The 22,128-nt window shown below is 41.9% G+C and overlaps 1 protein-coding gene across 1 annotated transcript in view; it reads left to right on the forward strand.

Moving 5' to 3' along the window:
• The window catches only part of FAT3 (FAT atypical cadherin 3), a 615,042-nt gene that overhangs the window by 515,595 nt on the left and 77,319 nt on the right, over positions 1-22,128 (forward strand). Inside the window, 7 exon segments of the mRNA XM_046684612.1 lie at positions 207-482; positions 2,946-3,156; positions 7,750-10,148; positions 10,150-11,824; positions 15,351-15,547; positions 16,809-16,962; positions 19,501-19,734. Of these exon segments, the coding sequence (XP_046540568.1) occupies positions 207-482; positions 2,946-3,156; positions 7,750-10,148; positions 10,150-11,824; positions 15,351-15,547; positions 16,809-16,962; positions 19,501-19,734 (5,146 nt within the window).

A 22,128-nucleotide genomic window follows, 5' to 3' on the forward strand; every position in this document is an offset into this window, starting at 1 on the left:
TGTTGATCAGCTCGTAGTTTATGTTCCTGCTAATGTGAACTACTGGTTTATGGTCAGCTTCTGATTAAAGAGTGTTTCCATACAAGATCTTCCTACATATTGAGATAGCTGCTAGAAGCTAGGATCCATAGACTTGGAGGGAGCCTCTTTTATTAGCAATGAGTGAATTGGCATTAGTCATCACTCTTGTCTTTTTTTAACTATAGGTATTCATCAAAGTGCTGGATAATAATGATAATGGCCCAGAATTCTCTCAGCCAAATTACGATGTGACAATTTCCGAGGATGTGCTTCCAGATACAGAGATCTTGCAGATTGAAGCCACAGATAGAGACGAGAAGCACAAGCTGAGCTATACTGTCCACAGCAGCATCGACTCCGTCAGCATGAGAAAATTCCGGATTGACCCCAGCACTGGCGTGCTCTACACTGCTGAGAGACTGGACCATGAGGCCCAGGACAAGCACATTCTCAACATAATGGTAGGACCAACTGCTAATTTGCTCTCCTAGCAGAATCATTGACCATTCAGGGCACACATCTTAGTCTTCAGAAGTACAGAGCCCTTAAATTTTGTAAGTAATAGTAAATTTGGTCTTTTCACAGCAGGGTTGCATTCATTTTGCCTTTTTATTTCAGTGAGGAATTACTACAGTTAGATAGTGACTCCATATTTTTGCCAAACTGAAATATTAGTGAGTTCTGCAGACAGTGGCTGTTCAGTAAATGCTGCTGACAGACTGACTTGAGAGGGAAGGAACAGGCCGTGTTTCCGTAAATCTCCCAGGCTGTAGTATTCATTCACATCCAGAAGATTTTGTGGAAAAGTTTAAAAGAAGTTCTTTAAGAAGTTAATCACAAGGGTAATCATTTACTCAACCTTTGCAATGCTCAGTCCTTGGAAGCGTGTAGGGAACTGATTTATTACCTACTGCGTTGGCATTGGACTTAATCCCAAAACACGCCAAGCCCTGCAGAGAGTGTTAAGTCTGAATTTGGGTTCATGGGCCTCCAAATTATGTAGGAGACGTTGCTTTAATCTTAAAGTGGAGCTTGCCTAGTTCACAGAATTGGGAAGTAGAGATTAATAAGAAACATCCTTGATTAGTTTATGGTCTAAAATCTGTCCCTTTAACCACCCAGAACCCTATGGGCAGTTCCACAGTCACTGCCTAAAAGAGCCTCTGTCAGTTCCTGAAGACCAGGTAGGATGACAGAGACTTCATCTTGTGTACTGATTGGCTTTAAAATACACAAAGATGCTACCAATTCCCAAGCAGCTGAAAGTAATGCTCCACTCAGTGCTGCTCTTCCTTTCCCCAGGTGGAAAACTTGCTGGACAAGAGGAAACTTGAGTGTGTACCCTTGGCTATGGTTTCCAGCTCAGACTCCAGGGAACAGAAGAGCGACTCATAGGGATCATCAAATCCATCCCTTGGCCATTCATTCATTCATTCAACAGATGTTTCTCATTGGGTACCAAGCTCCATTCTAGACACTGAGGTTGTAAAAGAGACAAAATCCTTGCGCCCTTGGACATTAGGTTGGAGCAGACCTAGATTTCAGTAATCCCAAAATATCGAGTCCAGCTTGGTCCTTGGGTGTGGCAGGCCAGTTTACAGACGGGGAAATGCAGCACACTCACTGGGTTGCTTTGGGGTGGTTTCTTCGGGGACAGAAACCTTATGCCAGTGACTAACTCCATTCTCACAATTCTTCAAGTCATTTCTGTTCATTCTTTCCTTAACAAACTCAAAATTCAGTTTGGTCACCCTGTCCCGTGTATCATTTATGTAATTGAATATTTAGAGAAAACAGGTCCTTTCTGCTGCCTTTCTCAAGCGAAGCCATTTCAGTCATTTTGCTCCTTCCTTCTAGGTACTATTTCTGAAAACCCGTTTCCCTTTGTTGGCCCTTCTCAGTCTATTTTCTAATTTCTTCACATCTCTCTGAAGTTATGGAGTCTAAAATTGAACAAATGGAAAGCACACATGTGATTAGTGCTACATAAAATTATAGCACAGTCATGTGGTTGGAGTTAAAGAATTGATTATTTGTGAGCTTCTGCCATATGCAAACCAGGGGAGGCTTGAAAGCAGACAGGGGAGCTTCTTCAGCAAAGTCACAGTGGGAGTCTCACATTTTAGAAGTTAAGGTTCGGTTCACCTTCCCAGCAATCAGGGTTCTCTCTCAGTCCTGGGCCTTTGTATATGTTGGCTCTTCTCCCTGAAATATGTGCCCGACGCCACCACCACCATCATTTTACCACTTCTGCTTGTTTTTGTTACCTCCCCCAAGAAGCTGAATGCTAGGTTAGGTTCCTCTTACTACTCACTCCCATCCTGACACTTAGCACCAGGTCTTATACCTGTCTGTTTCCTTATTTGTATTCCCCATTCCACTATTAGCTTCTCGAGGGCAAGGACTATATCTAATTCACTGCTGAACCTCCAGAGTCAAGCCAGGGACTTGACAGATAATAGGTGACAGTAAATGTTTGTTGAATGAATGATTGAATGACATTGCCTACATTGCTTTCATTATTTCCGTGTTTTAGTTTCCCCTTCAGGAGGGCCTCCATCCATTGGCCCATTAGCAGCTGTATACACAAATAACAAGGGGGTAGTGGTTGGGGGGCAGAGAGTAGAGGAAAGTGCTGTGTTTGTGATATCCAGGTATCAGTTCCGCAAACACAGACTGAGCACAGACCACAGGCCAGGCATAACGCTGAGCAATAAAGATGATGTGGCCTCTGCTCTCAGTGTGTTCACAATCAGTGTCTTGACTTGATAATACCACCATTTATTGAGCACCTATTTTGTGCCTGGGACTGAGTTAAGCACTTTGTGTGCATTATCTCATTTTGTTTTCACCACAGACATAGTTGTGTGAGTTCATTGCAATTTAAGATTTTAGTCCTACTGCTTCTTGTATTTTGCCTAAAGGTCAGAGATCAGGAGTTTCCTTATCGAAGAAACTTGGCCCGAGTCATTGTGAATGTGGAAGATGCTAATGATCACAGTCCTTATTTTACCAACCCACTGTATGAAGCATCTGTGTTTGAATCGGCTGCTCTGGGATCAGCTGTTCTGCAAGTGACGGCTTTGGACAAAGACAAAGGGGAAAATGCAGAACTCATATATACCATAGAAGCAGGTGAGAGCTGTTGCACAGATTGCAGCGTAATGCATGGCGCTCGCCCCTGAGTTGTATTTATCACCATGTAAAATTCACATAGTTACCACTGGAGTGTCTCCAGATGAATTTTTTGGCCAAGCAACTGCCCTGTGTGTGTGATAATGGTGTATAAAGTTCTTGGCATTTCTGTAATATCTTTTCCATCATTGACAGCGAGGAAAGTTTCCTTTTATTGTGTCATTCTTGGATTTTTCTGGAGTGGAGAAGAGAGAAGAAATGTGTAACAAACTCAGTGGCTTCTACCTATGGATCAACAAGCCATGGCCTCAGACGAAAACAATCAAAGCCTTCCACCATCTGAGGGCCGCCAGACTGTCGTGTGAATTGAATCTTACATGTCTTTGTTTACTTGTAGTAGGTGAGCTGTGGGCTTCAGAAATTCCTCAACCCCCACCGTTAGCACAAATTCACCTCATTGAAGGCAATCAGAGTAGCAGAGTAGTTGTTAGGTACTGAATTACCTGCTTCACATGACAGATAAATAAATACAGGCTCTCGTTCTATAAAATTTGAGATTTTTTCAAATCAACTTTAACACCTGCAAGGCAAGACCATACTTTACTGATGGTTCGAAGATGAACACGTAGAAAACATTTGTGCCAGGAGAGATGAATGTCCAAGCAAGGGACAGCACTGTGAACCTAAAAATTACAAGTATCCTTTATCTGCTCTATTTTCCCTTCCCCTCTTCTGTCTTTTTTGAACATCCAAGCCACACATTTCCAAAATGTTCTGCAACATTATGTCTGTCGTGCATAATGCCAAATGCCGTCTCCTTTCATGCCAGCACTGGAAAGGCTTCTCTCTCATGATTTAAATGTGGAGCATTTTTGGGAGGGGTTGAATTAAAATATGAATGCTAGAATGACAGTTTTGGACTGAAAAATATTAGAAAAAGAAAGGCCAAGAACTTTCTTTTAAAAAAAGCTGCTACATCGAATGGTAATTTAAACTATTTCCTGTATTAGGCACCCACATTTTATGAGTCTAAGCTAAGTTCTAGACAAAAAAAACAGAAAGAAAAGATGGTTCTTAACAGCCAAGTGCCCCAAGCGAATTCACTCATTTCTTTTCTAGATTTCCATGGAATTTTCTTTCAACCTAAAGCCTGACCAATGCTTTTTTAAAAATGCTAGTTTGCATCTCTTGTTTAATATATTTTTATTATTTAATTATATAATCCTCATTCTTCTGGTTCCACAGTTAATACAGGGAAACTTCTTTTTCAGAAACAAATGTTTAAATAATGTCACAGAAACTGTCGCCAAATCAACTCTTCTAGAATTTTTCCCTAATCTTATCTATTGTTTTCTTTTCCCCATATTCATTCATGCATATACATTGTTTCATGTCATTGTAATCATTTAGCTATAGGGTTTTGTTTCTACTTTTTTTACTTAACATTTTCTAAGCATTTGTCTGTGTGTCTACTCGCTTTTTATATTTGTCGTTAAGGCTACTACTTATACTCCTCCTAGATAGCCACATAATTTTTAAGCCAATCTGGAGGTTTTTAAAGAGTAATTTTCCATGCAGCTGAAAAGACTGCCTCCCTTATCTTTTAGCCTCCACAGACTACAGCCTGGTGTTGTGCAGAGAGAAGGAATTCAGTCATTCCTTTACAGCTGACTAAAACTAGACAGACAAGTGATTACCTTAAAACATCTTTTATATAGAAAACTTTCTAGAAACCCACAGGAATAATTGGTATCTCAAAATCATACAATCTTTGATGGTATGTGTAAAAAGCTAATGACAATTTCAGTGTGCACGGTAAGTCTCAAATGGTCCCTGGGCCCTTCAGAGACAGACAGGCCTACACCAGACCTGGACGGGTCCTGGCCAAGCAGATGTCTTCCCAGATCATGGTAGAAGAGAGGCAGATCCCAGATGCTTCAACGTTTTGAAGCAAATGACAAGTGGTTGTGTAAAGTGTACATTTTATTTAAGTTCTCTCACAAACCTCAGATAAGCAAGATTTTACTCTGTTTACTGGTGGGCCATAAATTTTCTCCACTGCCTGGCCTTTAAAGTAACTACTAAGGCTTTTTATTTTGGCCCAAAGGACAGAGGCAGAGTTCAAGTACAGAGCTTCAGTTCTTATATTTAGTTCGGGTTTATGTTTGGTTCATGGGAGGCTCCAAGACAGGGCAGTACGGGAGAGACCAGGACTGAGAACTGAGTTAGGATGGGGGCATATTGGATTCCAAGATGCATACAGATAGCGAATTAAAAATCTTTTTTAGATCTACCTCTCCTCTTACTCTTTCAATAAATATTTATTGAGCACCTTCTTTGTCCCCAGGCACTGTGCTTGGTACTAGATAAATAACGTTAGGTAAGATAAGCACAGCTTTTATCCCATTGCCAGAAGTCTACAAGAAGCCATAGATTCCAAGAAAACAAGAAGTTAGTTTCCAAGGATTCAAGTATAGCAGGAGGGAACAAGCAGGAAGTGGATTCTTAGAAAATGGGTCAGTATGTTGAAGAGGGAAAGAGATGGAGAGCCTTCTTGGACCTGACATATGAGCACAGCATCCTGGAGGGGTGTAACAAGCAGGTCATGGGAAAGCAGGATTATGAAGTTCTCCTTAAGGTCAGAAGCTGGCCTCTCTTCAACTCTGCCATGTGTGTCTTGCTGGACCTGAAGAAATGTACTGGGCCTAGAGGCGGGGAGGACTTAGCTGGAAACTCTGCAGTGGCACATCAAACTTGACGAACACAGAGAGACTTGGCTCTGTTATATTCATCATTCAGGGTTGCATGTTGGAGCCATTGCTGGAAGGTGACTATTGCTCAGGTATCTATATTTTCCTCCTCTGAGATGCTGAAGTGAAATGATTCCTGCCTCCTTGTGAGGGTTTATCAATCAAATGTTGGACTCTCACTCAATTCCACAGTCCTATTTATTGAAAATTTGAAGCTTGTTCATGAGACCATTGAACTTTGTGTTGTTGTCATCACAAAATGGTCACATTTAAGTGGCAAAGCAAAAAATTATGCTGACATCAAAGATAACATTGTTTAATACTCACATTTGGGGGGCTGGAATCAAATTCTTTATCTCTTTATTATTATTGTTTCTTTATCAAATTCCTTACCTCTTCTAAAAAGAAGCAGGTGTCTTATAGAAACAAGTTTTATCTGAACACGACTTTTTCATTTTTAGACATGGAAAACTTTATTTAGTAAGTATGTATACAGCAGTATTTGCTGTATATTTCAATAGACACATATAGCTGCCCTCTCAATCCTGGAGCCTATCTTAAGGATAATGACAATTAAATCATTTATATGTTTGCCATGCTACAGTACTTTAAAAAGAAAGAAAAATCCAGATATAACGTTATTCAATTTATTCAATATTTTTAACTTTTGATTTAAAACAATTGGACACACAAGCATGTGAGTTCTTTGAGAACTGTCAGAAAGCCTGAGGAGAGAAGTAAAAAGCCGCTTGGTGAAGAATTCTGCTTCATACTGTCCACTACGTTTGAGCTACATTCTTTACATTCTTCAAGTTTTGCGTTCCTCATTCTTGACTCCTCTCTTATTTTCCTCATCCTCAACAATCCCAGATTTCACACCACTGTGCGTTTCAGAGGCAGAGCTCTAAACTCTTACAGTGTCACGGTTCACAGCCCTTCCCATTTCAGATATGTCAAAGTGGAGTGTCAGTTTCTCACTTCCATAAGAGTTATGCTCCAAGTTCTTGGTTTCAATGCTGGTGCAGAGTATCAACAGTTTCCTACTTCACCAGAAACCTCTCAAATACTTAGTGAATAGAATGGTTACAGATTGGAGCAACTGCCTTATCATTTTTTTTATGTCTAGTTTTGTATCCGTGTGTGGATGTGTGTTTTGGGGCGTGGGGAAGTGAAGAATAGAAGGCTAGTCAGAAAAAGTCCTCACAGCTTACAAAGCAAGCAGGGACTTGGGAAGAATTGTTCACGTCCCACAAAATCCCCCTTGCCAAAGTAGTGTTCGGGATGGAGTTGGTTCTGATAGGCTGAAACAAGATCAACTCCTTATAGCAAAGCTTACTTTTGGGATAATCTGAAGCCAAATGACTACATTATAATATTCTGAAACAATTCCTACAACCCTTTTTCTCATAAGGTAAAACACAGAATATGGCACTGGTGTAGGTATAAATACCTTTTTACCAGTGGCACTAGCATGTGCTAGCCCAGTCCGTTACTCTTCTCACAAGGCTGAGAATAAGGAAGTCTTAAACATTCTTAACAGACAATCTCTCCTACAAACTCTTGTTTCCCAGTTTGAATGTACACAGTATTGTGTTGTCATTGTTATTAACCTAGATTAAGAAGATACTGATCTGAAATTCACAATTTTACTGAAAAACTCATTTCACTTGCTTTTGAATACCCCTAAAAGAGGAGTCTCTCATTTTATTTAGAATGAGATGGAATGAATACAAGTAATTTCTTTCTATGTCCATGTTGCAGTAAAGGAGCCTTTAGATAAAGAGTTAATCTTCAAAAAATGACCCACTTGTAACTCATTTCCCCATTGATTTCTATATTGTAGGGAACACTGGGAACACATTTAAGATCGAACCAGTCCTGGGCATCATCACTGTTTCCAAAGAACCAGACATGACAACGATGGGCCAGTTTGTCCTTTCGGTCAAAGTCACAGATCAGGGTTCCCCGCCGATGTCTGCCACTGCAATTGTGCGCATCTCTGTCACCATGTCTGATAATTCTCACCCCAAGTTCACTCAGAAAGACTACCAAGCAGAGGTAAATGAAAATGTTGATATTGGAACATCAGTCATTCTAATCTCTGCCATCAGTCAATCTACCCTCATTTATGAAATCAAAGATGGGAACATTGATGGGATCTTTACCATAAATCCATATTCTGGAGTCATCACCACTCGGAAGGCACTGGATTATGAGCGCACGTCCTCTTATCAGCTCATCGTTCAAGCCACTAACATGGCAGGAATGGCCTCCAATGCCACAGTCAATATTCAGATTGTTGATGAAAATGATAATGCCCCAGTTTTTCTCTTTTCTCAGTATTCAGGCAGCCTAAGTGAAGCTGCCCCAGTCAATAGCATTGTCAGGAGCATGGATAACAGCCCACTAGTGATTCGAGCCACTGATGCTGACAGCAACCGGAATGCTCTGCTTGTGTATCAGATTGTGGAGTCCACGGCCAAGAAGTTCTTCACTGTGGACTCCAATACAGGTGCAATCAGAACAATTGCCAACCTGGACCATGAAACCATTGCCCATTTCCATTTTCATGTGCATGTGAGAGACAGTGGTAGCCCCCAGCTGACTGCAGAGAGTCCCGTTGAGGTGAACATAGAAGTGACAGATGTGAATGATAACCCACCTGTTTTCACTCAGGCTGTGTTTGAGACTGTCTTACTTTTACCTACCTATGTTGGAGTGGAGGTTCTGAAAGTTAGTGCTATGGATCCTGACTCCGAGGTGCCACCTGAACTGACATACAGCCTAATGGAAGGCAGCTTGGATCATTTTTTAATTGACTCAAATAGTGGAGTGCTGACCGTAAAAAACAACAACCTTTCCAAAGATCACTATATGCTGATAGTTAAAGTGTCTGACGGAAAGTTCTACAGTACATCCATGGTCACCATCTTGGTTAAAGAAGCCATGGACAGCGGCCTCCACTTTACACAAAGCTTTTACTCCACCTCGATCTCAGAGAACAACACTAACATAACCAAAGTTGCAATCGTCAATGCCGTTGGAAATCGCCTTAATGAGCCCTTAAAATATAGCATCTTAAACCCAGGAAATAAGTTCAAGATAAAATCTACCTCAGGGGTCATTCAGACCACCGGAGTCCCCTTTGACCGTGAAGAACAAGAGTTATATGAGCTGGTGGTGGAAGCCAGCCGCGAGCTGGACCATCTGCGTGTGGCTAGAGTGGTGGTCAGGGTTAACATTGAAGACATAAACGACAACTCTCCAGTCTTTGTGGGCCTCCCTTACTATGCTGCTGTGCAAGTTGATGCTGAGCCTGGGACTCTGATTTACCAGGTGACAGCCATTGACAAAGATAAAGGTGCAAATGGAGAAGTGACCTATGTCCTACAGGATGACTATGGCCACTTTGAAATTAACCCTAATTCAGGGAATGTTATTTTAAAAGAAGCATTCAATTCTGACTTGTCCAACATTGAGTATGGAGTCACCATCCTAGCCAAAGATGGTGGAAAACCCTCTTTGTCCACTTCTGTGGAACTTCCCATCACTATTGTCAACAAAGCAATGCCTGTGTTTGATAAGCCCTTTTATACAGCATCCATCAACGAAGACATCAGAATGGACACCCCCATTCTAAGCATCAACGCCACCAGTCCAGAAGGCCAAGGCATAATATATATCATTATTGATGGGGATCCTTATAAACAATTTAATATTGACTTTGACACTGGGGTACTGAAAGTTGTTAGCCCTTTGGATTATGAAATTACATCTGTTTACAAGCTGACAGTAAGAGCCAGTGATGCCCTTACTGGTGCCAGGGCTGAAGTCACCGTTGACATGTTAGTTAATGATGTAAATGACAACCCCCCTATTTTCGATCAACTCACATATAATACAACATTATCTGAAGCATCCCTCATTGGAACACCTGTTTTGCAAGTTGTCTCTACTGATGCAGACTCAGAAAACAATAAAATGGTACATTATCAGATTGTCCAGGATACTTACAACAGCACAGATTATTTTCACATAGACAGTGCAAGTGGCTTAATACTGACAGCACGGATGCTGGACCATGAGTTAGTGCAACACTGCACTTTGAAAGTCAGAGCAACAGATAATGGCTTCCCATCACTCAGCAGCGAGGTCCTGGTTCATATCTACATCTCAGACGTAAATGACAACCCTCCAGTTTTTAATCAGCTCATTTATGAGTCCTATGTGAGTGAATTAGCCCCCCCGGGGCCATTTTGTAACCTGTGTGCAAGCCTCTGATGCAGACAGCTCTGATTTTGACCGGTTGGAATATAGCATTTTATCTGGGAATGACCGGACAAGCTTTCTGATGGACAGCAAGAGTGGCATCATCACACTGTCCAACCACCGGAAGCAGCGGATGGAGCCTCTGTACAGTCTCAATGTGTCAGTCTCTGATGGGTTGTTCACCAGCACTGCACAGGTGCATATCAGGGTACTAGGGGCTAACCTGTACAGCCCTGCCTTTTCACAAAACACCTATGTAGCTGAGGTGAGAGAGAATGCGGCTGCTGGGACAAAGGTAATTCACGTTCGAGCCACGGACGGGGACCCAGGGACATATGGGCAGATCAGCTACACCATCATCAATGACTTTGCTAAGGATAGATTCCTCATAGACAGCAATGGACAGGTCATCACAACAGAAAGACTCGACAGGGAAAACCCTCTGGAAGGAGACATCAGCATTTTTTTGAGGGCCCTCGATGGTGGAGGGAGAACAACTTTCTGCACCGTGAGGGTGATTGTTGTGGATGAAAATGACAATGCTCCCCAGTTCCTAACAGTGGAATACAGAGCCAGCGTCAGGGCAGATGTTGGAAGGGGACACTTGGTCACTCAGGTTCAAGCCATGGATCCAGACGATGGAGCAAATTCAAGGATTGCTTATTCCCTGTATAGCGAGGCCTCAGTCTCGGTGGCTGACCTCCTGGAAATCGATCCTGACAATGGCTGGATGGTGACAAAGGGCAATTTTAACCAGCTGAAAAACACAGTACTGTCATTCTTTGTCAAAGCAGTAGATGGCGGCATTCCAGTAAAGCACTCCCTCATTCCTGTCTATATCCACGTCTTGCCCCCTGAAACATTCTTGCCTGCATTCACCCAGTCTCAATATTCTTTTACCATTTCAGAAGATACAGCCATTGGGAGCACGGTGGACACCCTGAGGATTTTGCCCAGCCAGAATGTCAGGTTCAGCATGGTTAATGGGGAACGACTAGAAAATAACAAAGGGGGTGTCTTCATCATAGAACAGGAAACAGGCACGATCAAGCTTGACAAACGCCTTGATCATGAAATCAGCCCAGCTTTCCACTTTAAAGTAGCAGCCACTATACCTCTGGACAAGGTAGACATTGTGTTTACCGTAGATGTAGATATCAAGGTATTGGATTTGAATGACAACAAGCCAGTCTTTGAAACTTCAAGCTATGAGACGATCATAATGGAAGGGATGCCTATTGGCACCAAACTCACACAGGTGAGAGCTATCGATATGGATTGGGGAGCCAATGGGCAGGTCACTTACTCCCTTCACTCGGATTCCCAGCCCGAAAAGGTAATGGAAGCCTTCAATATTGACAGCAACACAGGCTGGATCAGTACCTTAAAGGACCTGGATCATGAGACAGACCCCGCATTCACCTTCTCTGTGGTGGCCTCTGACCTCGGAGAGGCCTTCTCTCTTTCTTCCACGGCTTTGGTCTCTGTCAGGGTGACAGATATAAATGACAATGCACCAGTCTTTGCCCATGAGGTGTACCGAGGGAATGTGAAAGAGAGCGACCCACCGGGCGAGGTAGTGGCCGTCCTCAGCACGTGGGACAGAGACACTTCCGACATTAATCGCCAAGTGAGCTACCACATTACAGGTGAGTCTGCCACTCTCAGTTTTCACTTTTTGTGCTACTTTCTAAAGAGGGTTGGAAGGTGGTAGGAGGTAAGAGTAGGAGAGAAGAAGGAAGATGAGATGAGCAATTGAGAGAAATAATACCTCTCTGGGACTGAGTAAAAGATCTGTGAGTAGACAGTTTTTCAGTTGTTGCCTGCTGCTGACTCAGCCTTAGTTTGGAATTCACTGGTTTGCCTACAACAGATTACCCAGATTGGTACCTAGTCCTCACATCACATTTTATCATTTAAAAAGGAGTCCAGCCATATATCTCAGCTGAAGAAATGAAAATAGCTTTTTTTTTAAAGATTTTTTTTTCCTTTTTCTCCCCAAAGCCCCCCAGTACATAGTTGTATATTCTTCGTCGTGGGTCCTTCTAGTTGTGGCATGTGGGACGCTGCCTCAGCATGGTTTGATGAGCAGTGCCATGTCCACGCCCAGGATTCGAACCAACGAAACACTGGGCCACCTGCAGCGGAGCACATGAATTTAACCACTCGGCCACGGGGCCAGCCCCGAAAATAGCATTTTTTGATGGAGAGAGAGATTTTTAACTACATTCCTTTTTCCTACTTTTTGTAGTGGGTTTCCACTACAAAACAATAGCTGGATTCCAGGAAGTCTCACTTACATGTTTCTCCTGGAATTAAAAATACATATGCACACACACACACGTACACAGTTGTACAAATTAGATAGCATGGTTTGACCTTTTGCTGGAAAATCCTAAGTTATAACTCTAAGTCAAAGGGTGTTTCTGCTGACAACTCAATTTTCTTAGATCTCTTTTCTGTCTTTCCAAATAGTAAGTAGCGGTTCAATGGAAAAGCACAAGATAGACAAATGAGGTCACCCAGAGTGTACAAAAAATGTCACTGTTGCTCTGAGGGGCCAAGGATTTCATGTCAGAGTGAAGAAGGGGTGTCACTGATCAGGAATAGCTTTCTGGGGGTGATTGGCCTTCAACTGCAAAGAAGAGAGGGTTGGTGGTGTGGGAGCAGTCTTTCTAAAAATTATTTGGAGTTTTTAAAGCTAATATTTTGATGTTGTGACATTCAAAGACAGAACATAAGCAAAATGCCTAAAGATTTTAAAGAATCCATCAATACTTGTAGTCAGGTGGCTTCCCTTTAGAAAAACTACATTATTCAAAGTGAAAAATGAATTAATTAGAATGCCCTCAGGACACAGAATCTGCTTAAGTACCTTAGTGGGAAAGTTAATTAATCACTGCAGAATAAGATCCACGGGAGAGCTTGTGTGTCAATGCCTGAGATTGCCACACTTCTCTTTTCTTTATTCTTCTTGTTCTTTATGGAACTGTTTTCATGATGGTGTTTTCTGTTTAAAGCTCTTTATGCATATATGCTTTATGCATTTATGCTTTATTCAATATCTTCCTTTTTTTCATTAAAATGTATATTTCTGCAGTAAGGACATGAGCAATAGTGGTAAAGAAAGAAAGGTGAGTAAAGCATCAGTTTGATTTATTTGCATTCAGTCTCAGACAATAAGCTTTTTAGGCATTCTGAAGGATACTTTTTTATTTGGAAGAATTCTAAATGTTCAACTTTAATTATTTATACATTGTCTCTGAATTCTCAGTGGATGATTTAAAGGGACCATCCCATCGACTTCACCGAAGTGATGAGAACAGCGTAGTTTAAAGCCACTGTTGCTATGAGCAGTGCCAAACACCAACTGACTTTAATTAGATTTAACTTTTGGTCTTGATGCAGCACAACTTGGCTGTGCTGCCTCAGATTAACAAAGGACCATTAATCATTTTATTTAACAAAAGAACCGTGTAGGCCTGCACCTAAAGCATTGAATAGAGAGGTTAAATTTGTGTGTGCTGAAATAATATTTGAGTGAAGCATAGTTGAATCCTAGCCAGTGGCGGAGGAAAGTGATATCCCAGGGAGGACCCCAAGCCTCACCAGAGCAGTTTTCTCAACCGTGACACTATGACATTTGGGGCTGGATAAGTCTTTGTTGTGGATGGCTGTTCTGTGCATTGTAGGATAATCAGCAGTATCTCTGGCCTCAAGCCAATAGATTCCAGTAGCACCACCACCACCACCATCCCTGATGTGACATTCAAAAATGCCTCTAGACATTGACGAATGTCCCGGGGTGGGGGAGGGGGGACAAAGCCACTTCCAATTGAGACCCACTGCACTAGAGGAATGTGCAGCCCTCCGGTTTTCTGCACTGTCTGCCAAATGTGGTCCATTTATCCCATGGCTTCCTCATGCTGTTGACACCCCTAGACTAACCCCCTTCCCTGCCTTATAATCGAGAGTGCAGTGCAGCACTCAGAATTCACTACTTCCCACTCAGTCCTTCTGGCAGCACCCTGATTTTTGCCCTCTCCTCTTTTGTAGATTCATTGTAAGAAGGTGAGATGACTCCACTTTTTCAACCAAGTAGCAGCAAGTCTGCAATATGCTTTCCTTATTTATTTGTTTATTGTCAGTCTTCCCCACTAGAATGCGAGCTCCATGACAAGAGCAAGGATTTTTGTCAGGTCTGTCCACTGCTCTAGTCCTATTGCCTGGAACAGTGCCTGGCCCAGAGCAGGTGATAAATACTTGTTGATGCAAATGAATGAAATATTGATGATCTAACTGGATTCCTGGCTTCTTTCCAGTTGTCTTGTCCAGTCTTCCTCCAAGTCTGAAGTGGCATTATCTCCCTCTTTGGGATTAGAAGGTCAAGGTAGTTTTCTTCCCTCCCCTTCCTATCTTGTTCTCCAAGCTGCTTCTGTCTCCATGTAGTTTAATGATGTAGGAAAGGGATGTTGCTGGGACCACTGTCAATGTTTTCAGCATCATAACGAGGTGTTCCACTTCATCTCTTCTACTTTTCTTATACTTTCGCCAGCTTCATTCTGACGTATTTGATCTAATTGCAGTGCTTATCTTTGAACTGCTCTTTAAATGACCCCTCGTTAGGGCTACTCAATACTAATGGGTCTTCCTCTCTGTCACACAAACTTTTCTCCCTCCAAAACTCTGGGCTTTATAAGAAGAGCACAGCTGTATGATAAAGGCTTCATTAAAAGATTCCTTAATAGAACTGACTGTCTGTCTTTGATTACATAATCAACAGTTAATGAAATTGTCTTGGTAACAAGCGCTATAGTGTATTACATCCTCTCTTGAGACGAAGTGGAAAGACAGTTATTTCATCCGGAGAAGAGGATTGATTGTTCACTGTTTGAATTTGATTGTCCTTAAGGGAAAGTAAACAAGAGATCATCTCCAGCTTCTCTAAGTGCATTGTATTCTCTTGGAAAGTTACTGTTTTACTTTTCACACAAACCAAGCCTATAAATATCATGCTTTGTTGCAGTTGAGTCAGAACACACTATCAGTTTCTTTTCAGTATCATAAAGGATACAGTTTGAGGGGCACCTGGATGACCCCACACAGGCCTCTCACTGTAGGTGTAGATCAAAGCATTTCATTGCACAGCTTCAAAAACTCTTTTTCTCACTGCAGGAGGGAACCCTCGAGGAAGGTTTGCCCTGGGCCTGGTGCAGAGTGAGTGGAAGGTTTATGTGAAGAGACCTCTAGATAGAGAGGAACAAGACATTTACTTCCTCAATATCACTGCCACCGACGGGCTCTTTGTCACGCAGGCCATGGTCGAAGTGACTGTCAGTGATGTGAATGACAACAGCCCAGTGTGTGATCAGGTGAGATCTGCGGATGCATTCCTGCTTCTTATTCTTCCTCTCTACAATTAAATCAAAACCCATTTCTCTGTTCTTCTTACGGCCAGGTTAATTTCTGCTCTTATCTCCTTGATTAGTGAGCTCTAATTGAATATAAGAGGCTAGGAGGTAGAGTCTAGGACGAAATGTTATAAACAAGAAAAAGGAATAGGTAGCAAGATCAAGTACCTAATTTTGCTCCTTCCCTCCCCAAAAAAAGCAAAAGCAAAACCATGAGTCTTCAAATTAAATAATTTTTAAGGAATCATAAAGGATTTTATGACTTATTCTGTCTAAATCACTGATTTTGTAGAAAAGAAATGGACCATTCGAAAGCGTAAATTACTTGTTTGTGTAAGTTTACACAGCTGGTTAGTGGGAATATTGGTAGTAAACCCAGGTCTCCAGGCTCCTCATGAATTAGCCTTTCCACTACAATCCAAAACATGACAGCCAATGCAAGGTGCCAGAACTAGATTTATATTCTTTCTTACTGAAAGTGAATCACAATTAATTTACTTTTCTTTACCATGTGGAGCGAGAGACAGTATTGGTATTCTCTAGCTTAGAAAAGTGTTGCAAATAGATTTAATCTCTCATACTAATGCCAAGTGTTAGTAGTGCCTCTTTAAGAGTCAAAGCGTCCCAAGGACTCACTGGCACTTAACAGAAAAAGAGAATCATGATCAATATGTGATGTGTGTCCTGGTTCCACAAGGGCGAGGATTTTTGCCTGTTTTCTTCACCATTGTTTTCCTAGCATCTCCATAATATGTAGGACGTAATAGATGCTCAATCAGTATTTGTTGACTGAATGAGCACGGAAGGGGTGGGGCAGCAGATATACCATGTTTCATCACATATTGAAAGATAGTTCTGTGATGAAGGAAAAAGACAGCAAAAGCTAAGTTATATGAATGCATTTTTTTAAAGATTTTATTTTTTTCCTTTTTCTCCCCAAAGCCCCCAGGTACATAGTTGCATATTCTTCATTGTGGGTCTTCTAGTTGTGGCATGTGGGACGCTGCCTCAGCGTGGCTTGATGAGCAGTGCCATGTCCGCACCCAGGACTCGAACCAACAAAACACTGGGCTGCCTGCGGCGGAGCGCACGAACTTAACCACTCGGCCACGGGGCCAGCCCCTATATGAATGCATTTTTAAAGAAATAATTTATAATGCTAAATATGGCAATTGCCTCAGAAATAGTGATGATTTAATTACTGCTCTTTGCCTTTGCCTAGGTTGCATATACAGCATTATTTCCCGAAGACATTCCATCAAATAAAATCATCTTGAAGGTCAGTGCTAAGGATGCCGATATTGGATCCAATGGAGATATACGATATTCACTCTATGGATCTGGAAACAATGAATTTTTTCTAGATCCAGAAAGTGGTAAGGTGAAATTTATTCTTTGGGTAAATGCCATTGTTAGTCCATGAGAGAAGTTAAACTTTCGTGTGGTCTCATCACTAATGGGTAGTTATGACAGGTCCTCTAAGAGGCTTGATATGACCCCCTGCTGTCTTGCCCTCTAGGAAATACTAGTTGCACATATCTGATAATGGGCGATCCAGAACACACAAACTTTATTTGGCTTATAAAACTTGCCTTGACTTTACCTACATTTATTAATGACAAGTAATCAGACATGTCTCTTTGCTCCTCCTGTTTCTCATATTCATGAGTTAAGGCCTCTGTCCTAAAAAGAGTATACATAGAGTTTCATCACAAACACGTTGCTGTGCAAACTAAACAGCAATGCATAGTAAGGAGAGTTTTTCTCTAAGTCCCTTTTGGATCCTTTCCTGATGCTTATTAACACAGTTGTTTGGTTTTTATTAAACATTCCTGCCTAGTTTCTCCAAAGCTACGAGCCCTCAGATTTGCTTACATATTCAGGTAAAATTTATAAGGTGAAAGGTTATGTAAGCTAAAGGCAGATGCCCGCACTGAAGACCAGAGCTAATGGAAAAGACGTTTTCTATGGAAATAAATTATCTCAGTGTTGTGTATTAGATAGTCCATCAAATGGCAATTTTTAAATGAAGTATAAAGATCGAATAGCTTGCATATTTCCAGGGTTGTGTTGGTTCGAGTGAACAATAGCTATTGAGTCTCCAAAAAGTAGTAGCTTTTCCCTGCCCTCCTCCATGTCATCTGTATCCTACTGGGAAGCACTGAGCTATGCAGGAACATACTGCTTGGCTGTATGGGCCTGGTGATTATTCAATAGCTAACATTTACTGAGTAGGTAGTACATGTAAAAGAACTTTTGGGATATTTGTGGTAGACTCCAAGATGAACAAAACAAACCATGCCCAAGGGATATTGTAACCCAGTGGGGAAGACAGACCAGTAAGCCAATAATAATAATGAATGGCAGAATGAAATGCATGCCCAGGAGAGATATCAGGGGAGTTCTATGTGGGCACAGAGGAAGAAGCAGCTAATATTCTGACAAGAGAGAAGAGGAAACTGTTTTAAAGAAGAGCTGGCATTGGAACTGAGCCAGGATTCTAGTAGCTAAAGCAGGACGCTGCTGGCCATGGGGGCAGCATGAGCGGAGAGCATGGCACATCCAGGTAATGTCATGTACAACATTGTCACTGGTGAAAGGAGCTATAGAATGGCTTGTGAAAAAAAGTAGTGGGAAAAATAACTTTAGGCCAGATCCTGGTGGGTCTTGAATACCCAACTGAAAAACCACTGGACATTTTTGAGTAGAAGAGGGAAATGATCCAGCCTATGTCTAAGAACTGGCTGTAGCAGGGAAGCTGTAGGAGGAACTGCTTTGTAAGTATAGATGGCTTGATCCAAACAATGTCTATTAATTTATTTTCATTTAAGAGTAATAATATTTCATGAGTCATGCTTTTCACCAAATACCATGTATTCAGGTCTGTCTCTGTACTTGTTGTCATTATCTATTGAAACTTCAACAACAACAACAAACTCTCTACAGGGGCTGATGCCCAGCACCAGTACAGGTGCTCCAATGGTTAAAATATAGACATAACATTCCTCCATGCTGGTTGCTGAATAGCTGCTGCCTCAAGTGTTCCCCCACTGGAACCCTCTCCCAGCAACCACAGGCCCTTCCACAATCCAGCAAGTAGGGTTCACCCTGGCACAGTAGGAGTCCTTCAAGACTTCTTTCTGCTAAAGCCATCCTCTGTTTTAATATTTCATTTTCCTCTAAAAGATGGGGTAAAAAGATGTTGAGTATCTGGAAGCAAAGAGACTGCCCCTTCTGGGTCTACGGATCATTGATGTGATTGAGCATCAGAGAACTATTCCATTTTCTATGCTTTTTCTGGAGATATAGCAGAAATCCAGAGTCATAGCTGATCTCCAGAGCAGGTCTTGAGAGGTATAAAGAGGTACAGGGCTTCTCCATGTAACCAAAAGAAAGAACCACTAGTAACAGAGGTTTCACGGTGGGATTAATTAATTTGAAGATCATACGCCTGGTTCACTGTTGCATCCAGAGTCCCATAAATTTTTCCCTGATGCTTGAAAAAATTGAATTTGAGGCCAGCCCAGTGGCATAGTGGTTAAGTTCACACACTCCACTTCGGTGGCCAGGGGTTTGCCACTGCAGATCCTGGGAGCTGACCTACACATGGCTTATCAAGCCATGCTGTGATGGGCATCCTACATATAAAATAGAGGAAGATGGGCACAAATGTTAGCTCAGGGCCAATCTTCCTCAGCAAAAAGAGGAGGATTGGCAGCAGATGTTAGCTCAGGGCTAATCTTCCTCAAAAAAAAAAATTGAATTTGCTCTATTTTTCAAAGTATGAGGCACTTGAGCCAAATGTCATTGGTCCTTCCTGTATTGGGGATTCTTTATATAATTGGTTCTCTGCTCTTCAAAGAAAGGCAGTTTTTGAAAAGCCAGGCCAACCATGCCACTATATATTTTCACAGGTGAGTTAAAAACCTTGGCTCAGTTGGACCGGGAGAGGGTCCCTGTGTACAGCCTGATTGCCAGGGCCACCGACGGGGGTGGCAGGTTCTGCCAATCTGATGTCCACCTGATCCTGGAAGACGTGAATGATAACCCCCCTGTGTTTTCTTCCGACCACTACAATGCCTGTGTCTATGAGAACACGGCCACCAAGGCTCTGTTGACCAGAGTTCAAGCCACGGATCCCGACGTCGGTAAGTCAGTGAGAGAGCACTGAAGGCTGTCCGCCCTCTTTCTAGGGTTTGAAGAAGTGATAGTATGAATTCTTCTACCTTTTAACAAAGAGTTTGGGGATTTTTTTTAACCTTTAGAATATAAGTAATAGCTTTCTTACTGGCCCATTCCTCCTGAACATAGTTAAAATGCTGTGTAGCAGGGAGAATTCATTTCCATTTCTATAAAGAATTGCATCACATGCTTCAGCTGAAATATGACAATCTCAATTTATTGTAGTGCCCCATAGTGCAAAGACCAATTACTAAATGTGCTGCCGGTCCACTGTGGATTTTTTTAAACTGTCATTTTCCAGAGTATTTTGGTCACATACAAACTGACATTACTAGGCCGTGTGGGGGTGGGGGAGATAAGAAGGAATTCGAATGGAAAGTTGCTAATAAAGTTTGTGTTCAAATCCACTTTACATAATGAGATGGTGAGTTAGAAAAGACTGGAGCTAATTGCTAGGTAGTCATTCTGAGACTGCATAAGTTATTGAGGTGACTGCATGATGGAATATAAATACGAAAGGGCGTATAGACAGCCTCTTGGTGGTGCATTCTAAGAGCTGTAAATCAGAGGACTAGGGAGTGATGGGGTGTGTCTGGTATGCTAAACAGGCCTTTATATAATTCAGTGTCTTATCGCTTAATTCCGAATTGAAAGAAAAATTATTGCACTAATGGAAAAGTAAATACATGATAATTAGTTGAAAACAAACGTAGAACCCAGGGTCTCTGCATATTTCCCCTTAGAGAAATTAGTGGCTACACTTTGAATTATTGCTCTTACCTCATTAGCATAATTTTCAAGGCTGAGAACCAACCCTTCAAAAGTCTGCATATTATAAAGCTTGGTAAAAAAAATGGTAAACAGGAAAAGACTCTTTTATTGATATATAATTATGTAATACCTACAAAGACCCTTTTTTAAAGGAGGGTTAGCAAACATTCTCTGGAGTCTTATTAGCAGATTTTTGGGGAAAAGAGGACAGAAATCATGCAAATGAGTCTCAATAATTTAAATTTGACTCTGTGAACCATAGATGAAATTTTAAGATTTAAATTTTTTTTTATTTTAAATTGAATTGAAATTCCAATTTTTAAAAATTAGAATTTTTCTACTCAGTTCCGTTATGAAGGACTTGGATGTGTGCTAGAGATTGGAGACTGAAGGAGTCTGGTTAGTGCACGTGGTATTTCAGACAGTGGGAGTGGGGAGATGTTACTGACTCACAGGCGTGGTTGTGGTGAAGAAGATGCAGTTAGCTGCAGCCTCCTTTTCACTCTGTGAGTCAGCTGGCTGGGTTGGGACTTGGGGAAGAAGGGATGACGAGACTCTGGGCATTTAGCAGGGCAGAGATGATAAAGCCTTTAAAGGACCAAACCAGAATAAGGAGCTTATCAGCACCTCCCTCTGCTCATTTGCACTATTAGCAAAAGTCTTACGTTCAGAGCTTCAAAGAGAGACAGAGGTTGTGAGTTTTGCTGACCCCTGTGTATAAAGCACGCTCACCAGACTGTTGTGTAAGCCTCCAGTAAACTCTAGCATAGCACACCAGATTCTGGTTCATTTTCTCAGTTTTTGTAGGACTCTCTTAGCTTTAAAAATATGCAATAACTAAGATAGCTGGGGAAGAACAAATGAGCACTTCTGAAAACACAAACTGAGCACCTGCTGGGTCCCAGGCCCCATGCTGAGGAAGCGGGTATGAAGGTCCAGGTCAGAGCTTGCAGGAGGATTCCAGGAGCAGCGGCATCAGGCTGAGCTGTGATCAAACCGACATTCTCCAGAGTCCCTGGGTGTCAGTGACTGGTGGCTTATGCCATTGTCATTAGCAGCCTGATCAGAACACTTCCTTCCCCCGAAGTACCCATTTCTCCGTCTTTCGTAAGGGACCAGAGACAAGCATGAGCTGTGTACTGAGATTTACCAAGTTGCCGAGTGGGCCATTCACCTTGGGGCCACACTGAACCTCCGACCTCAGGCTGCGCTGGCACATGAATCGTTAGGCTGAATCCAGCCCTGTAGTGTCTTTAGTTTGACTTGTATACAGTGTTCAAAGAAGTTTGAATTAGTGGTCAATACTTACAAGTCAGGAGATTTTTATTAGAAATTTCAGTTTCTGGCATTTTATAAAAACAGCAACAGTATGGAGAAGACTCAGCAATTCCAGGCATAGTCCCCCAGTGGTAGGAGTTAAATAGCAGCTGCCTCCTTGATATCAGCCAGTGGTCCCCCTCCCAGTTCCTGGCCACTCCAATTATTTGTCACTGCCTGACCTCATAGGCATTCACAACCCCTTCTCTAAATGACAAGGAAATGTCTGATTTTTTAAAAACTTTTTATTTTGAAATAATGATGGATTCATA

The sequence above is a fragment of the Equus quagga genome, chromosome 14 (genome assembly GCF_021613505.1).
Source record: "Equus quagga isolate Etosha38 chromosome 14, UCLA_HA_Equagga_1.0, whole genome shotgun sequence".
Lineage (NCBI taxonomy): Eukaryota > Metazoa > Chordata > Mammalia > Perissodactyla > Equidae > Equus > Equus quagga.